We start from the raw sequence: 12,792 nt of genomic DNA, 5'->3' as shown, positions 1-12,792 counted from the left end.
AAGTACTATAGACTGCCAAAAGAACAAATAGATCTGTGTTGGAAGAAGTATAGCCAGAGTGCTCCATGGATGCCAGGATGGCTAGACTTCATTTCTCATACTTTGGACATATTATCAGGAGGGACCAGTCAGTGGTAAAAGATATCATGTTTGGTAAAGCTGAGGATCGGAGAAAAAGAGGAAGACATCCAATGAGATAGATGGATTGGCATAGTGGCAGCAGTAATGGGCTCAGGTCATTGTGAATTTGGTCCAGAACTGGGCAGTGTCTCATTCTGTTGTGCATAGCTATGAATCAGTACCAACTCGAAGGCACCTAATAGCAATGACATTTTTATGAGTCTTAACTGTGGATCTGAGGAAAATAGAGTCTTTGACAACTTCTATCTTGTCTCCATTTATCATGTTTATTGGTCCAGTTATGAGGATTTTTGTTTTCTTTACTTTGAGGTATAATCTATATTGAAGGCTATAGTTTTTTATCTTCATTAATAAGCATTTCAAGTCCTCAACCTTCCGGGAAGCAAGGATGTGTCATCTTCCTTGTCCTGTACCATTCTCACAGTTATTGTTATGTTTGAGTCCAATGTTGATGCCTTTGTCAATCAATCTAGTTGGAGGCTGTTGTATTTTTACATTGACCTTACCAAGAGTTTCCTTCTCCAGGGAGTGGTTCTTCCTAACATGTCCAAAGTACGAGAGACGAAGAATTCTCTCTGTACTTCTTCCAAGACAGATTTGTATGTTTTTCTGACATATTCTTCCCCACGATAGTTTAAATATTCTTCTCCAAAACAATTTCTTTTACTTCTGGTACCTCTTAAAATCATTGAAAATTGACCAAGTCTTTTTGGTGCAATGATTCTGTGTATTCCTTCCATCTTCTTTTGAAACTTCCTTGCTCGTTCAATATTTTGCAAATTGAATTCTTCAATATGAAAGCCAGAAGCCTGAATTTTACCTTCAATTCTTTGGGTTTGAGAAATGCTGAGTGTGTTCCTCCCTTTTAGTTTTCTAATACTATGTCTGCACATTTCATTATAAAACTTGACTTTGTCTTCTCAAAGCTGCCCTTTGAAATTTTTTGGTCAGCTCTTTTTCTTCTGGTCGCTTTATCTTCTCTATGTGCAAGATTAGGGAGCTCTGGTAGCATAGTGGTTACGAATCAGGCTGTGAAACCATAAGGTCAACAGTTCGAAACTACCAGCCGCTTCACGGGAGAGAGATGAGGCTTTCTGTTCCCATAAAGATCTACAGCCTCAGAAACCCTGTACAGAGTCACTATGGGTCGGAACTGACTCAACAGCAGCTAACAACAAAAACAATGTGCAAGATTAAGTTTCAGAGTCTCTTCTGACATCCATTTAGGCCTTTCTTTCTGTCTTTTTAATGACCTTTTTGCTTTTTTCTTGTATGATGATTTTCATGTCATCCCACAACTCTTCTAATGCATCAAATATGTTCTTGAGATTGTCTCTAGATCAGGTGGGATATATTCAAGTTCATACGTTGGCTCTCATGAACTTGTTTTAATTTTCTTCAGTTTCAGCCTGAACTTGCATGAGTAGTTAATGATCTGTTCTGCAGTCTGCTCCTGGTCTTGTTTGGTTGATGATGTTGAGCTTCTCCATTGTCTCCTTCCACAGATATAGTCAATTTGATTCCTGTGTATTCCATCTGGTAAGGTCCTGGTATGGTGCAGTGCTGTGGGTTAATGCACTGGACTGCAAAGCTAGTTTGAACTGCAAGGTCGGCAGTTCAAGCTCACTAGCCACTCCTTGAAAACCAGAACCTGGCACATGATAAACATTAGAAAAATATTGTTATTGTTGTTAAGTGACGTCAAGTTGGTTCTGACTCACAGCAACCCTCTGTAAGGTTTCTGAGGATCGACTGGTGAGTTTGAGCCATTGACCTTTTGGTTCAAACCCACCTTATGTTTAGTGCTAATCTTACAGCACCATATATTAGTTTTCAAAAAGTGTTATATCTATTATTTAAAATGTTCAATTCAAAAATCTTTGTTGTTACTTTTATGTTTAGCGTTTTTCATGCTTTTTTTGTCCTTTAAATAAATGTATGACCTCACAGAGATTTTTAGGTTATATTTACTAGCTATCTAAAGAGACTAAAAAGTGAAGGACTTGACCAGCATTGTAAATTCCACTGTCAGTGTGTATATTGCTGTGTGCATCAAATCTCTTCCTACACATGGTAACCTTATATGAGAGTAGTCACAGTAGAACGGCTGTAATGTTTCCTACGCTAGCGGGAGCAGATCACCAGAGCTTTTCTACCACAGAGGTGGGTTCCAATTGCCCACCTTTCCACAGCACTTAACCACTGTGTCGCCAGGACCCCTTGCAATGTCTATGTATGAGCAGGTTTCAGAAAGTTTGTAAGAAAATAGAATTAAAAAGCAAAGGAATTTTCCATTGAACTTTTTGAAGCCTATGTATCTACATACAGAGAGAGAGAGAGAGAGAGAGAGCAGGTTAGCGCACTGGACTGCGAAGTCGATTTGAACCTCAAGGTCGGGGATTTAAATTCACCAGCTGTTACTGGAAAACCCTATACAGGCTCACTAAGGATTGGAACCAACTCAAAGGCACTTAACAATACACACACACACACACACACACACACACACACACCCCTGGTGTGTTTCTGTGAGATACAGCACTGAAGCCCATGATCCGTTTGAACCACAAGGTGGGGGGTTCAAATTCACCAGCAGCTCCTTGGAAACCCTATACAGGGTCTCTATGAGTCAGACCCAACTGGATGGCATTAAACAATAATATATTTGGGGGAGCTCAGGTAGCGTAATGGTTACGAATCAGGCTGCGAACCGCAAGGTCAGCAGTTCGAAACTACCAGCTGTTCCGCGGGAGAAAGATGAGGCTTTCCGCTCCTGTAAAAATTTACAGCCTTGGAAACCCTGTATAGGGTCGCTATGGGTAGGAACCAACTCGACGGCACTTAACAACAACAAATATTTGGGGGAGGGGAGTGAGGGGTGGGATGGAGAACAGAGCACTTGGTACAGAAAGGACTCTTAATATGAGCAGGAAAAAAACGATATCCTTGCTGTGAAGTATGTGGTTTGTGAGGTCATGTCTGGTTTTAAAGAAAACTCTCAATTCCTAATAGAAAGACATCCTACAAACTACCTGATTGGTGGTGGTGGTGATGTGCCGTGGAGTCGGTTCTGACTCATGGCGATCCTGTACAGGGCTTCTGAGGCTGTAAATGTTTATGGGAGCAGAAAGCCTCATCTTTCTCCCGCGGAACAGCTGGTAGTTTCGAACTGCTGACCCTGCGGTTCGCAGCCCTATTTGTAACCACTACGTTATCAGAGTTCCTAAAAACTGCTAAAGTCATACATAACAAGAGAAGTCAGAGAAATCTCACACACAAAAAACTAAAATATAATTGGTATTCTGTAATAAATAATCTACAATTTTTCTAAACAATACAATCTATCAAAACAAACAAAATCCAACAAGCTATCTTTACCTACATCCGTATTTTAAATAAGAAGCTAAAATTAAAGGAAGTGAAACATTTAATTCAAATCAGTCATGTTGAGGAAACTTCTGTCTACCTGAACACTGATCCCCATCGCAGAGAATTAATAAAGATTATTTCCCTCTAGTTATTTTAATGTTCTGCATAGGGGTCAGCATCCAAACACATTTCTGGGCTTGCACAACAAAACCAGTCTAGTTTCCAGGGCTAACTGGCGTGCCATCTGCTCACAGCATAAAATGGTAACCATGGTTCGTTTCTCACACCAGCTTTCGGGTGTTAGGAAGCTGGCCTCAACAAGTCCGGACAACTTCGCAGCCTTGCAGGTTGCTGGGGGTGGGGGTGGGGTAGGGTGTAGAAAGGTGTAAAAGGGGCGGCAGCAGCATCCAGAGTGTATATCGTTTTTACAAACTCCATCTGCTTTCCCCACCCCACCGCGGTTTCTGGGCGCGGTAAGCTGAGAGGACCAGAGCGGGTCTTTTATGCATAACAAAAGAACCACCTCCTCCTCCCGCCGCCCCGCCCTGCCCCCACCTTAGCTTCCCGCGGACGCTAAGGCCCCTTCCCTGGTTGGAATCGGCACCCAGGCGCGAGGTTTCCAGGTACCCGGAAGAGGTGGGGACCGAGGCTGCAACAATTGGGCGGGTGAAGGCAAAACGCGCGGTCTGGAGCGCCAAGATTCGGAGGGGCGGCGAGCCCGGGTCATGCCGCCGCGCAATTGGCCGAGCCGCTCAGCCGAACGCCGGTGATTGGTGGATTCTCAAATTCGGTCTCAAGGCGCCAGAGGAGGTGTTTTAGCGGGGACTGAGATCCTGAGCTGGTGTCGTGCTCGGCGGGTTGTAGCGCTGGCGCTGCCCAGACGCCCTGGGGTCCCCGCCAGCGCTGGGCACTTTTAACGGGGGTCAGTGCGCCTCGTTTTCCCCGCCCGATGTCGCCGCTCCAGTCTCCCGGCTGCTAATCTCCGCAACTCATTCCGCGCTTCTGCGGGGCAGGGGAGGTCCCTTTAGAGGCTGGAAGCCTCCTTAGCGAAGCGGGAGTAAGTAGCGTGCGTTCCCGACGCTGGTGCTCAGGCGGGAATTGGGGGGAAAGGGGTCTCTTCTTGTCCTGGCTGCCAGCCTGCCACCCTCCCGGGCTCCGCTAGCGGCAGATCGAGGCGTTTCTGACGCCAGACCTGACTCGCGGCTGCTGTCCTTGCTCTAGATCTTCCTCCGACGGAAAACAGGGGCCCTGTCCTTCCTCACGATTTAGGGGTTTCTTTGGAAGTGTTTATCCTTGGGGTTTACTGGAAGGCCTGCGAAGTGACTGAGCCAAGCAATGAGTGGATTTGGTCTAGCGATCAAGTTTCCTTCCCTCCTGATTCAAGCCCCCCTCAAAGCCAAATTCCTCTCAGTTCTTTGCGCCAAAATTAACTGACCTAGAAGACCCTATGCTTCCTGACAGATTTACCTAATGCCCGTCTGAATTGGTCATTTTATTTTGCCCTGCTGGTTTTCCTAAAGAATTCCTACTTTTGTCAATGATTTTCCTTCCCAGATTTTCAGTACTTCCTAAGCACACTTGTGTGCCTCTGAGTTTTAGAGAGGGGGTGACTGTGCTCCTGGAAATTCCCAGGACGAGTTTAAGGGAGGGGAAGTTCATGTTCACTAACAAATAGTAAATAGTTTCATCGAAGGAGAAACTATCTCATTGTAAAATCGTTTTTTAATGTAATTGTGCCTTACAGATGGATGTAAATTGTTTAACACTAAAAGACCTGATCATCCCCAGACAGCCCCGACTAGGCTTTGCAATCGAAGATGGGGAAAATGCACAAAAGGTAAGTATGTGCACATAAATACCTTTAACTTACCATATTTGGGATGATGATGTTTAATTATATTTTCCAATTTGCCACTTACATTTGTGTTATAATATAAATTTTAATAACCATAGCAGTATACTTTTTAAAAACAGGCATTCGAACCATTATTGTATTTCCTTTTAGCCACTGGGTTGTAGAAAAAGGCTAGATGTAATGTTGGAACCAACTATAATGGATTAAAGATAGGCTGGAGTCTGCAGTCAGAAGTTTTAATACATGTCCTTCTGAAGGATGGAATAAACTAATTAATTGAGGAATGCTAAGCCTCGGTTCCCAGGTAGATATGGCTGCTTGCTGCTATGATTGCTGGATTATTCAAGTGCTATGCAATGTCCTCAAACCAATAAATCAGTTCCTAGAGGCTGTTTCCTTCACCCACAGGTATGACATGTGCCTATCATATAGGAGATAAACCGATTGAGCCTACCTGGAATCGATTCGATGGCACTTACAACAACATGTACTATGAATATTTGAATTACTTTTTATCAAGTGCCTTAAACAAGGATACTTTACTATTTAAAAAACAACAACGAAACAAACCTACTGCCATCAGGTTGATTCTGATTCATAGTGACCGTACAGTACATAGGGTTTGCGAGTTTGTAAATATTTACAGAAGCAGAGAAGTTTGCCTTTCTTTGTAGGAGCAGTTGGTAGGTTTGAACTACCAACTTTGTGGTTAACAGTCCAGTGCCTAATTCACAGTGCCACCAGGGTTCCTTCTACCTTTAATAAATGGTGTGACAGTTGAGATTTCACATTTTCACAGCAGCAAGGAAAAAAATATAAAATAGTGAAAGATTGGGAGAAATTGTTAACGTTTTTTAAATGAACATGGACTAATTCACCTTTCCAAGAGAAACCACAGAATTAAAGCAAAGGGTCACTATTGAGTCGGCACGGTAATTAACAACAGACAACGACTGCAAATATATCAGAGTCCTGTTGTGGTGCTGTGGGTTAATGCGCCAGACTGCAAAGCAGTTTGAACTGCACGGTTGGCGGTTCAAGCTCATCAGATGCTCCTTGGAAACCCTATACAGGGTTGCTATGGGTTGGAACTGACTCGACGACACTTAACAGCAGCAACACTGCAAATATACTAAACCAAAAACCAAACAAAACCCATTGCCGTTGATTTAGACTTACAGTGATGCTATATAGGATTTCTGAGACTTTATCTTTACAGGGGCAGAAAACCTTATCTTTCTTCTATGAAGCAGATGATGGGTTTGAACTGTTGGCTTCATGGTTAGCAGTCCAATGCCTAACTCACAGTGCCACTAAGGCAAAGATACTCCAGAGGGATTTTTGTCTTTTCACCTTTCAATGAAGAAGGGAAAATCTCTAGAGATGATGAAAGCATGAGGTTTAAAGTGTCAAACCTAAGTTTGATTACCTCCTCTGCCATTCATCAGCTACGTGACCTCAAACAAACAAATTCATTCAGTCTTTCAGCATTATGTTCCAGATACTGGGGAAACCGTGGGTTAGTATGCTACCTAATTTCTCTAAGCCTGTTTTTTTCTTCCATAAATCAAAGCTAACCCAATGGATTTTTGTAAAGCGCTCAGCAACAAAAAGGAATAGGATAGATGTAGGCCCTGCCCTCAGTTATTTGGCAGACTCTCAAGGAGCCCGGATATAAAACTAATCAACTGTATTGTGATTTGGTAAGTAAGAACCCTGGTGGTGCTGTGGGCTAGGCCTTGGATTGTTAACCAGAGCTTGGTGGTTCTAATCTAGTAGCTGCTCCGTGGGAGAAAGTTGAGGTGGGTTATAAGAGGAGTAGAAACAAAGTACTCTGGCAGAACAGAGAAGGAAAAGATGAGTTTATGGGAAGGCCAGGGAGATTTAGAATGCTTCATAGAGGAGGGAGCATTTGGTCTAAACATTAAAGGACCAGTAAGTGAAGAGGACTTAAAACATTTACTGATGAAGATCAAAGAGCACAGCCTTCAGTATGGATTACATCTCAATGTCAAGAAAACACTGGACCAATAAACAACATTCTTATTAATGGAGAAAAGATTGAAGTTGTCAAGGACTCCATTTTTCTTGGATCAACTATCAACACTCACGGAAGCAGCAGTCAAGAAATCAAATGACTTATTGCATTAGGTAAATCTGTTACACAAAACATTTTTAAAGTGTGGAAGAGCAAAGATATCAGCTTGAGGACTAAGGTGCACCTGACCCAAGCCATGGTATTTTCAATAACCTCATATGCATGTGAAAGCTGGACAGTGAATAAGGAAAACCGTAGAAGAATTGATGCCTTTGAGTTACGGTGTTGGAGAAGAATGTTGAAAGTGCCATGGACTGCCAAAAGAACCAATAGATCCGTTTGGAAGAAGTGCAGCTAGAGTGCTCTTTGGAGGCCAAGATGGGCAAACTTCATCTCTCATACTTTGGACATATTGTCAGGAGGGACCAGTCGCTGGAGAAGGATACTGTGTTTGGTAAGGTGGAGGGTCAGATAAAAAGAGGAAGACCCCCAACAAGATAGATTGGCCAAGAGGTAGCATCAATGGACTCAATTGTGGCAACAGTAGTGAGGTTGGCCCACGATCGGACAGTGTTTCATTCTGCTGTGCATAAGGTCGCTATGGGTCAGTACCGACTCAATGGCACCTAACAACAGCAACAAGTTCCTGGAGTCCTGGTATGGCACTGTGGGTTAATGCACTAGATTGCAAGGTTGGTTTGAACTGCAAGGTTGGTAGTGCAAGCTCACCAGTTGCTCCTCAGAAACTCTATAAAGGGTCGCTATGAGTTGGAACCAACTTGACAGCACTTAACAACAAGTTCAGCCTACAAGAGAGCGAGTGAGATGGACATGAGGTATGAACTTTCAAGAAATGTGGGAGAAATCCAGATGACCAGAATCCAGCGATGCTGTGTTATTACTTCTTCAAATTCCTCTGAGAGATGACTGAGGTCCTGAAGGATTAGTCTTCGTGTAGAGCATTTAACTTCTTTACCTGGCGTCCTGGTGTGGCGTTGTGGGATAAAGTCCTAGACCCCAGTTCCAGTTTAAACCACAAAGTCGTTGGTTCAAACTCGACCAGCTGCTCCTTGGAAACCCTATGCTGGGTCGCCATGGGTTGGAACCGACTCCACAACAGTTAACAAAAACAACAACAACTGAAATGTATAGAGCCCTGGTGTGGTGCTGTGGGTTAATGCGCTGGACATCAAAGGCAGTTTGAACCCCAAGTTCAGGAGTTGAAGCTCACCACTCACTCCTTGGAAACCCTATACAGGGTTACTATGGGTCAGAACTGACTTGATGGCACTTAACCACACAACAAAGTCTTTGGGGCCAATATTTAAACACTGTACTATTAGTTGAAAGGTTGGTAGTTTGAACCTACCCAGATGCAGCTTGGGATAAAATCATAGCCTTGAAAACGATGGAGCAGTTCTACTCTGCACACATGGGGTCGCTGTGAATCAAAATGGACTCCATGGCAGCTAATCACAACAACAACCCAAATTTCCTGTGCCAGGTTGTGGGGGTTTTAAAGAAGACTCTTCATTGTCCCTTTTTAGGGGTGACAAAAGTAGAAAATAGCAGGTTTGGGATAAAGACATTAACATTAAGGATTGAGCTAGTACTTAGAATTTATGAAGGAGATAACACTTAAGCTAGGACTTGGAGAAATGAATCCTAAGACTAAGACAAGTGGAGGAAGGTACCTGGTAAAGAAGTAGGATAAACTTACATATTAGGAAGCTCGCCAGACTTAGTCCTGGTGTGGTGCTTTAGGAAAAGGTGAGGTCAGTTTAAACTGCAAAGCTCATGGTTCAAACCTATCAGCTGCTTCCTGGAAACCATATACAGGGTTACTCTAAGTTGGAACTGACTCAATGGCACTTAACTACTACCACTAGTAGGCAAAGCCTTTGATCTTTTGGGAGTAGTTAAGAAAGAGCCTGAGTCTGGTTTGGAATATGTTTGTACCTGTGTGATTTACAGGTAAATAATTATTTAGAGGAGGTAGCTTGCCTTTGGAATTTGGTGAAAAGTTACAACCAGATAAAAACTTGAAAATTGTCAGGATACATGATTATAAAGCCATGTATATGAGAGTGGGTGAACTATCCCAGAGAGTGAATAGTGAGAGTGGAGGGCTAAATATGTCCTACTGTGGTTTTTAAGAGTGGAAAAAAGAAGAAAAAATGAAGAGAACTGTGAAGGAATAGTTAGAGAAGTAGGAGAGAACTAGAAGAAAGAGAATGGTGTCTGAAAACCTATGGTATGGCCTGAGAGGTTTAAAGAGCAAAGAATAAATAGTCAGCAGTTTTACCTGCTACAGTGAGGCCAAGTACGACATCCCAACATTGCCACTGATTTGACAACTGAGAAGTGACCTCAGTGAGGATAGTGGATCAGAACCATTCAGGTGATGTAAGGAACCAGTTAGGTGGGGAAGGGAAGGTCTTACTTTAGATTACTTACACTAGAAAGTATACTCTGAAAAGAAAACATTTTAGTCAACAGCTAGAAGGTGACTTCCTAAGATATGACCTTTGTGATGAACCTTAAAAAGGATGGTGTTGTATTTGTTAAGTACCGTTAAATTCCATTCTGACCCATAGTAACCCTGTATAGGGTTTCCAAGGAGTGGCTGGTGAGCTTGAACTACCGACCTTATGGTTCAAACTGACCTTGCAGTTTAGTGCATTAACCCACAGCGCCACACCAATACTGCCAATTTATTTATAGCAGTAGGATTAGTAATAATAATGAATGTTTGTATAGTTCACAGACTATAAACTGCTTTCACATTCATTATTTGATTTGATTCTTATAGCAATTCTCTAACAGGTTCCACAAGACACATGTGACAACCTGAGAACCTAGTTCATGGGTTACATTTCCTGGGCGCTCTGATTGAGGAAGAGATTTCTGGGGTTATACTCGTTAGATTTCTGGGCTAGCCAACTCAGATGGAGTATAGTTGGAAGGGATTTTACTAAGGTATACTTTTGGAATCAGCGCCTATAGAAGGAAGGAAGGATTGGACAGAGGGAAAAGTGGATCTGCAATGCAGTCTTAGTGGTATGACCTTTGGGAGTTCTAGGATGACCTAGAGTAGTTCTGAGTTGGGGTCTGTGGGTCAGACCTGTATATGTTAGTGATATTTCTACAACCATAGGTTATAGGCCTTCCAGGAAGGAGCTGTAACCCTGGGCGAGTCCGCCCTCTTCAGCCATAGCAATTCCTCAGGGCTTACTTTTGGCAATACTTCCTGCAGCTGGAAAAAGTCATTCATTCCTCAAGGGGATTCTGGTGCATTGCAGAATCCACTGCACAACTGGACAAACTTGCTGGAAAGCCTTGTTGTTATGTGCCTTGGAGTCAGTTCCGACTCATAGCGACCCTGTACGGAGTTTCTGAGGCTGTAAATCTTTATGGGAGCAGAAGGCCTCATCTTTCTTCCATGGAACAACTGTTAGTTTCCAACTGCTGACCATGAGATTACCAGCCCGATTCGTAACCACTATGCTACCAGAGTTCTTAGAAAGCCTTAGAGATACTTCACTTTGAATCCATTGTTCTGTTGATAAAGAAGCTTTAGATAAAGTGAGCAATGTATTGGAAAGATATAGAGCTGAGACAACTAGGATCCAAATTCCTACTCTCATTCCTTTTCCTCTGCCTATTCCCTTTCCTTTGCCTAATATAACATCAGGATAGCAGGATAAACAGATGGAGCAGGGTGTGACCAGATTGTAGCTGACTTTGCCCATCTGAGGTCTCAGAAAGCAATTTGCTTGCCATTTTGTTTTGCTCTTGCAGAGGTGAAATATAATCACTACCTTCTACTATTGTTGTTGTTGTTAGGTGACATCAAGTCAGTACCACTTCTTAATGACCCTATACACAACAGAACGAAACACTGCCCAATCCTGGGCCAACCTCACAATTGTTGCCACACTTGAGCCCATTGATGCCACCACTTGTCTATCATTTTGTTGTACTGTAGTGGCTTGTGAGTTGCTGTGATTCTGAAAGCTATGCCACTGGTATTTTAAATACCAGCAGGATCACCCATGGTGGACAGGTTTCTAATGAACTTCCAGATGAAGGCAGACTAAGAAGGAGTGACGAACTACTTCAGAATATATAGTCACTGAAAACCTTAGCAGAGAAACACCTTCAACTTTACAACCTAAATATCCTTCTACTTGAAGTATCATTTAAATTGTAGTAAAAATAGATTAAAATGTTCTCATTGGGAGCCACTGAGTCGGTTGTGACTCATAGTGAACCTGTGGTAGAGTAGAGCTGCCCTGTAGGGTTTTCTTAGTTGTAATCTTTATGTGACCAGATTGCCAGGCCTGAGGAGCTGCTGGATGGATTCAAATTGCTGATCTTTCAGCTAGCAGCCAAGCTCTTAACCTTTGCATCACCAGAACTCCATATCAAAGTACACTGTTGTTGTCATCGTCATTAAGTGCACACAAGTCCTTTGGGGAGATGGTTTCTGAGGTACGGCTGGTGAGTTATTATTTCAACTGCGAACTTTGTGGTTCAAGCTGACTTTGTGGTCCAGTGCTTTATCCTACAGCGTGACACCAGGAGTTGTACATCAAAGTATTCTTGTTTTTAAATTCCTTCAAATCTGTTCCGACTTATAGCAACCCTGTATAGTGTTTCCTAAGAGTGTTTGGTGAGTTTGGACCTCCTACCTTGCAGTTCAAACTGACCTTGTGGTCGAGTGCTTATCCTATGTTCTTGGGTGCCATCAAGTCAGTTCTGACTCATAGTGACCCTGTGTACAACAGAAAGAAACACTGCCCAATCCTGGGCTAACCTCACAATTGTTGTCATGCTTAAGCCCACTGATGCTGCCACTTTGCCAATCCATCTCATTGGCCACCTTCCTCTTTTTCTCTGCTTGTCTACTTTTCCAAACTGGTCCCTCCTGATAATATGTCCAAAGTATGAAAATGAAGTTTGGCCATCCTGGCCTCCACGGCGCACTATGGCTATACTTCTTGCAACACAGATCTGTTTGTTCTTTTGGCAGCCCATGGTACTTTCAATATTCTCCTCCAACACCATAATTCAAATGCATCAATCCTTCTATGATCTTCCTTATTCACAGTTCAGCTTTCACAGCATATGAGGTTATTGAAAATACCATGACTTGAGTCAGGCGTACCATAGTTCTCAAACTCACATCTTTGCTCTTTAACACTTTAAAAAAGTCTTGTGTAGCACATTTGCCTAATGTAATATGTTTGCTTTCTTGACTGCTACTTCCGTGAGTGTTGATGGTTGATCCAAGAAAAATGGACCAATTTTAATCTTTTCTTCATTGCTAAGAATGTTGTTTATTGGTCCAGTGGTGGGGATTTTTGTTTACATGGAGATGCAATCC

At 42.7% G+C, this 12,792-nt stretch overlaps 1 protein-coding gene across 1 annotated transcript in view; it reads left to right on the top strand.

Annotated features, from left to right (window-relative positions):
- The first annotated feature begins 5,254 nt into the window (after positions 1 to 5,254).
- Positions 5,255 to 12,792, top strand: part of E2F7 (E2F transcription factor 7) — a 59,461-nt gene continuing 51,923 nt past the window's right edge. The window contains exon 1 of the mRNA XM_006876517.1: positions 5,255 to 5,347. Within this exon, the coding sequence (XP_006876579.1) occupies positions 5,255 to 5,347 (93 nt within the window). The remainder of the gene's footprint in view (positions 5,348 to 12,792) is intronic.

Source organism: Chrysochloris asiatica, unplaced genomic scaffold (genome assembly GCF_000296735.1).
Source record: "Chrysochloris asiatica unplaced genomic scaffold, ChrAsi1.0 scaffold00387, whole genome shotgun sequence".
Lineage (NCBI taxonomy): Eukaryota > Metazoa > Chordata > Mammalia > Afrosoricida > Chrysochloridae > Chrysochloris > Chrysochloris asiatica.
This window is presented reverse-complemented; position numbering and strand designations above follow the sequence as displayed.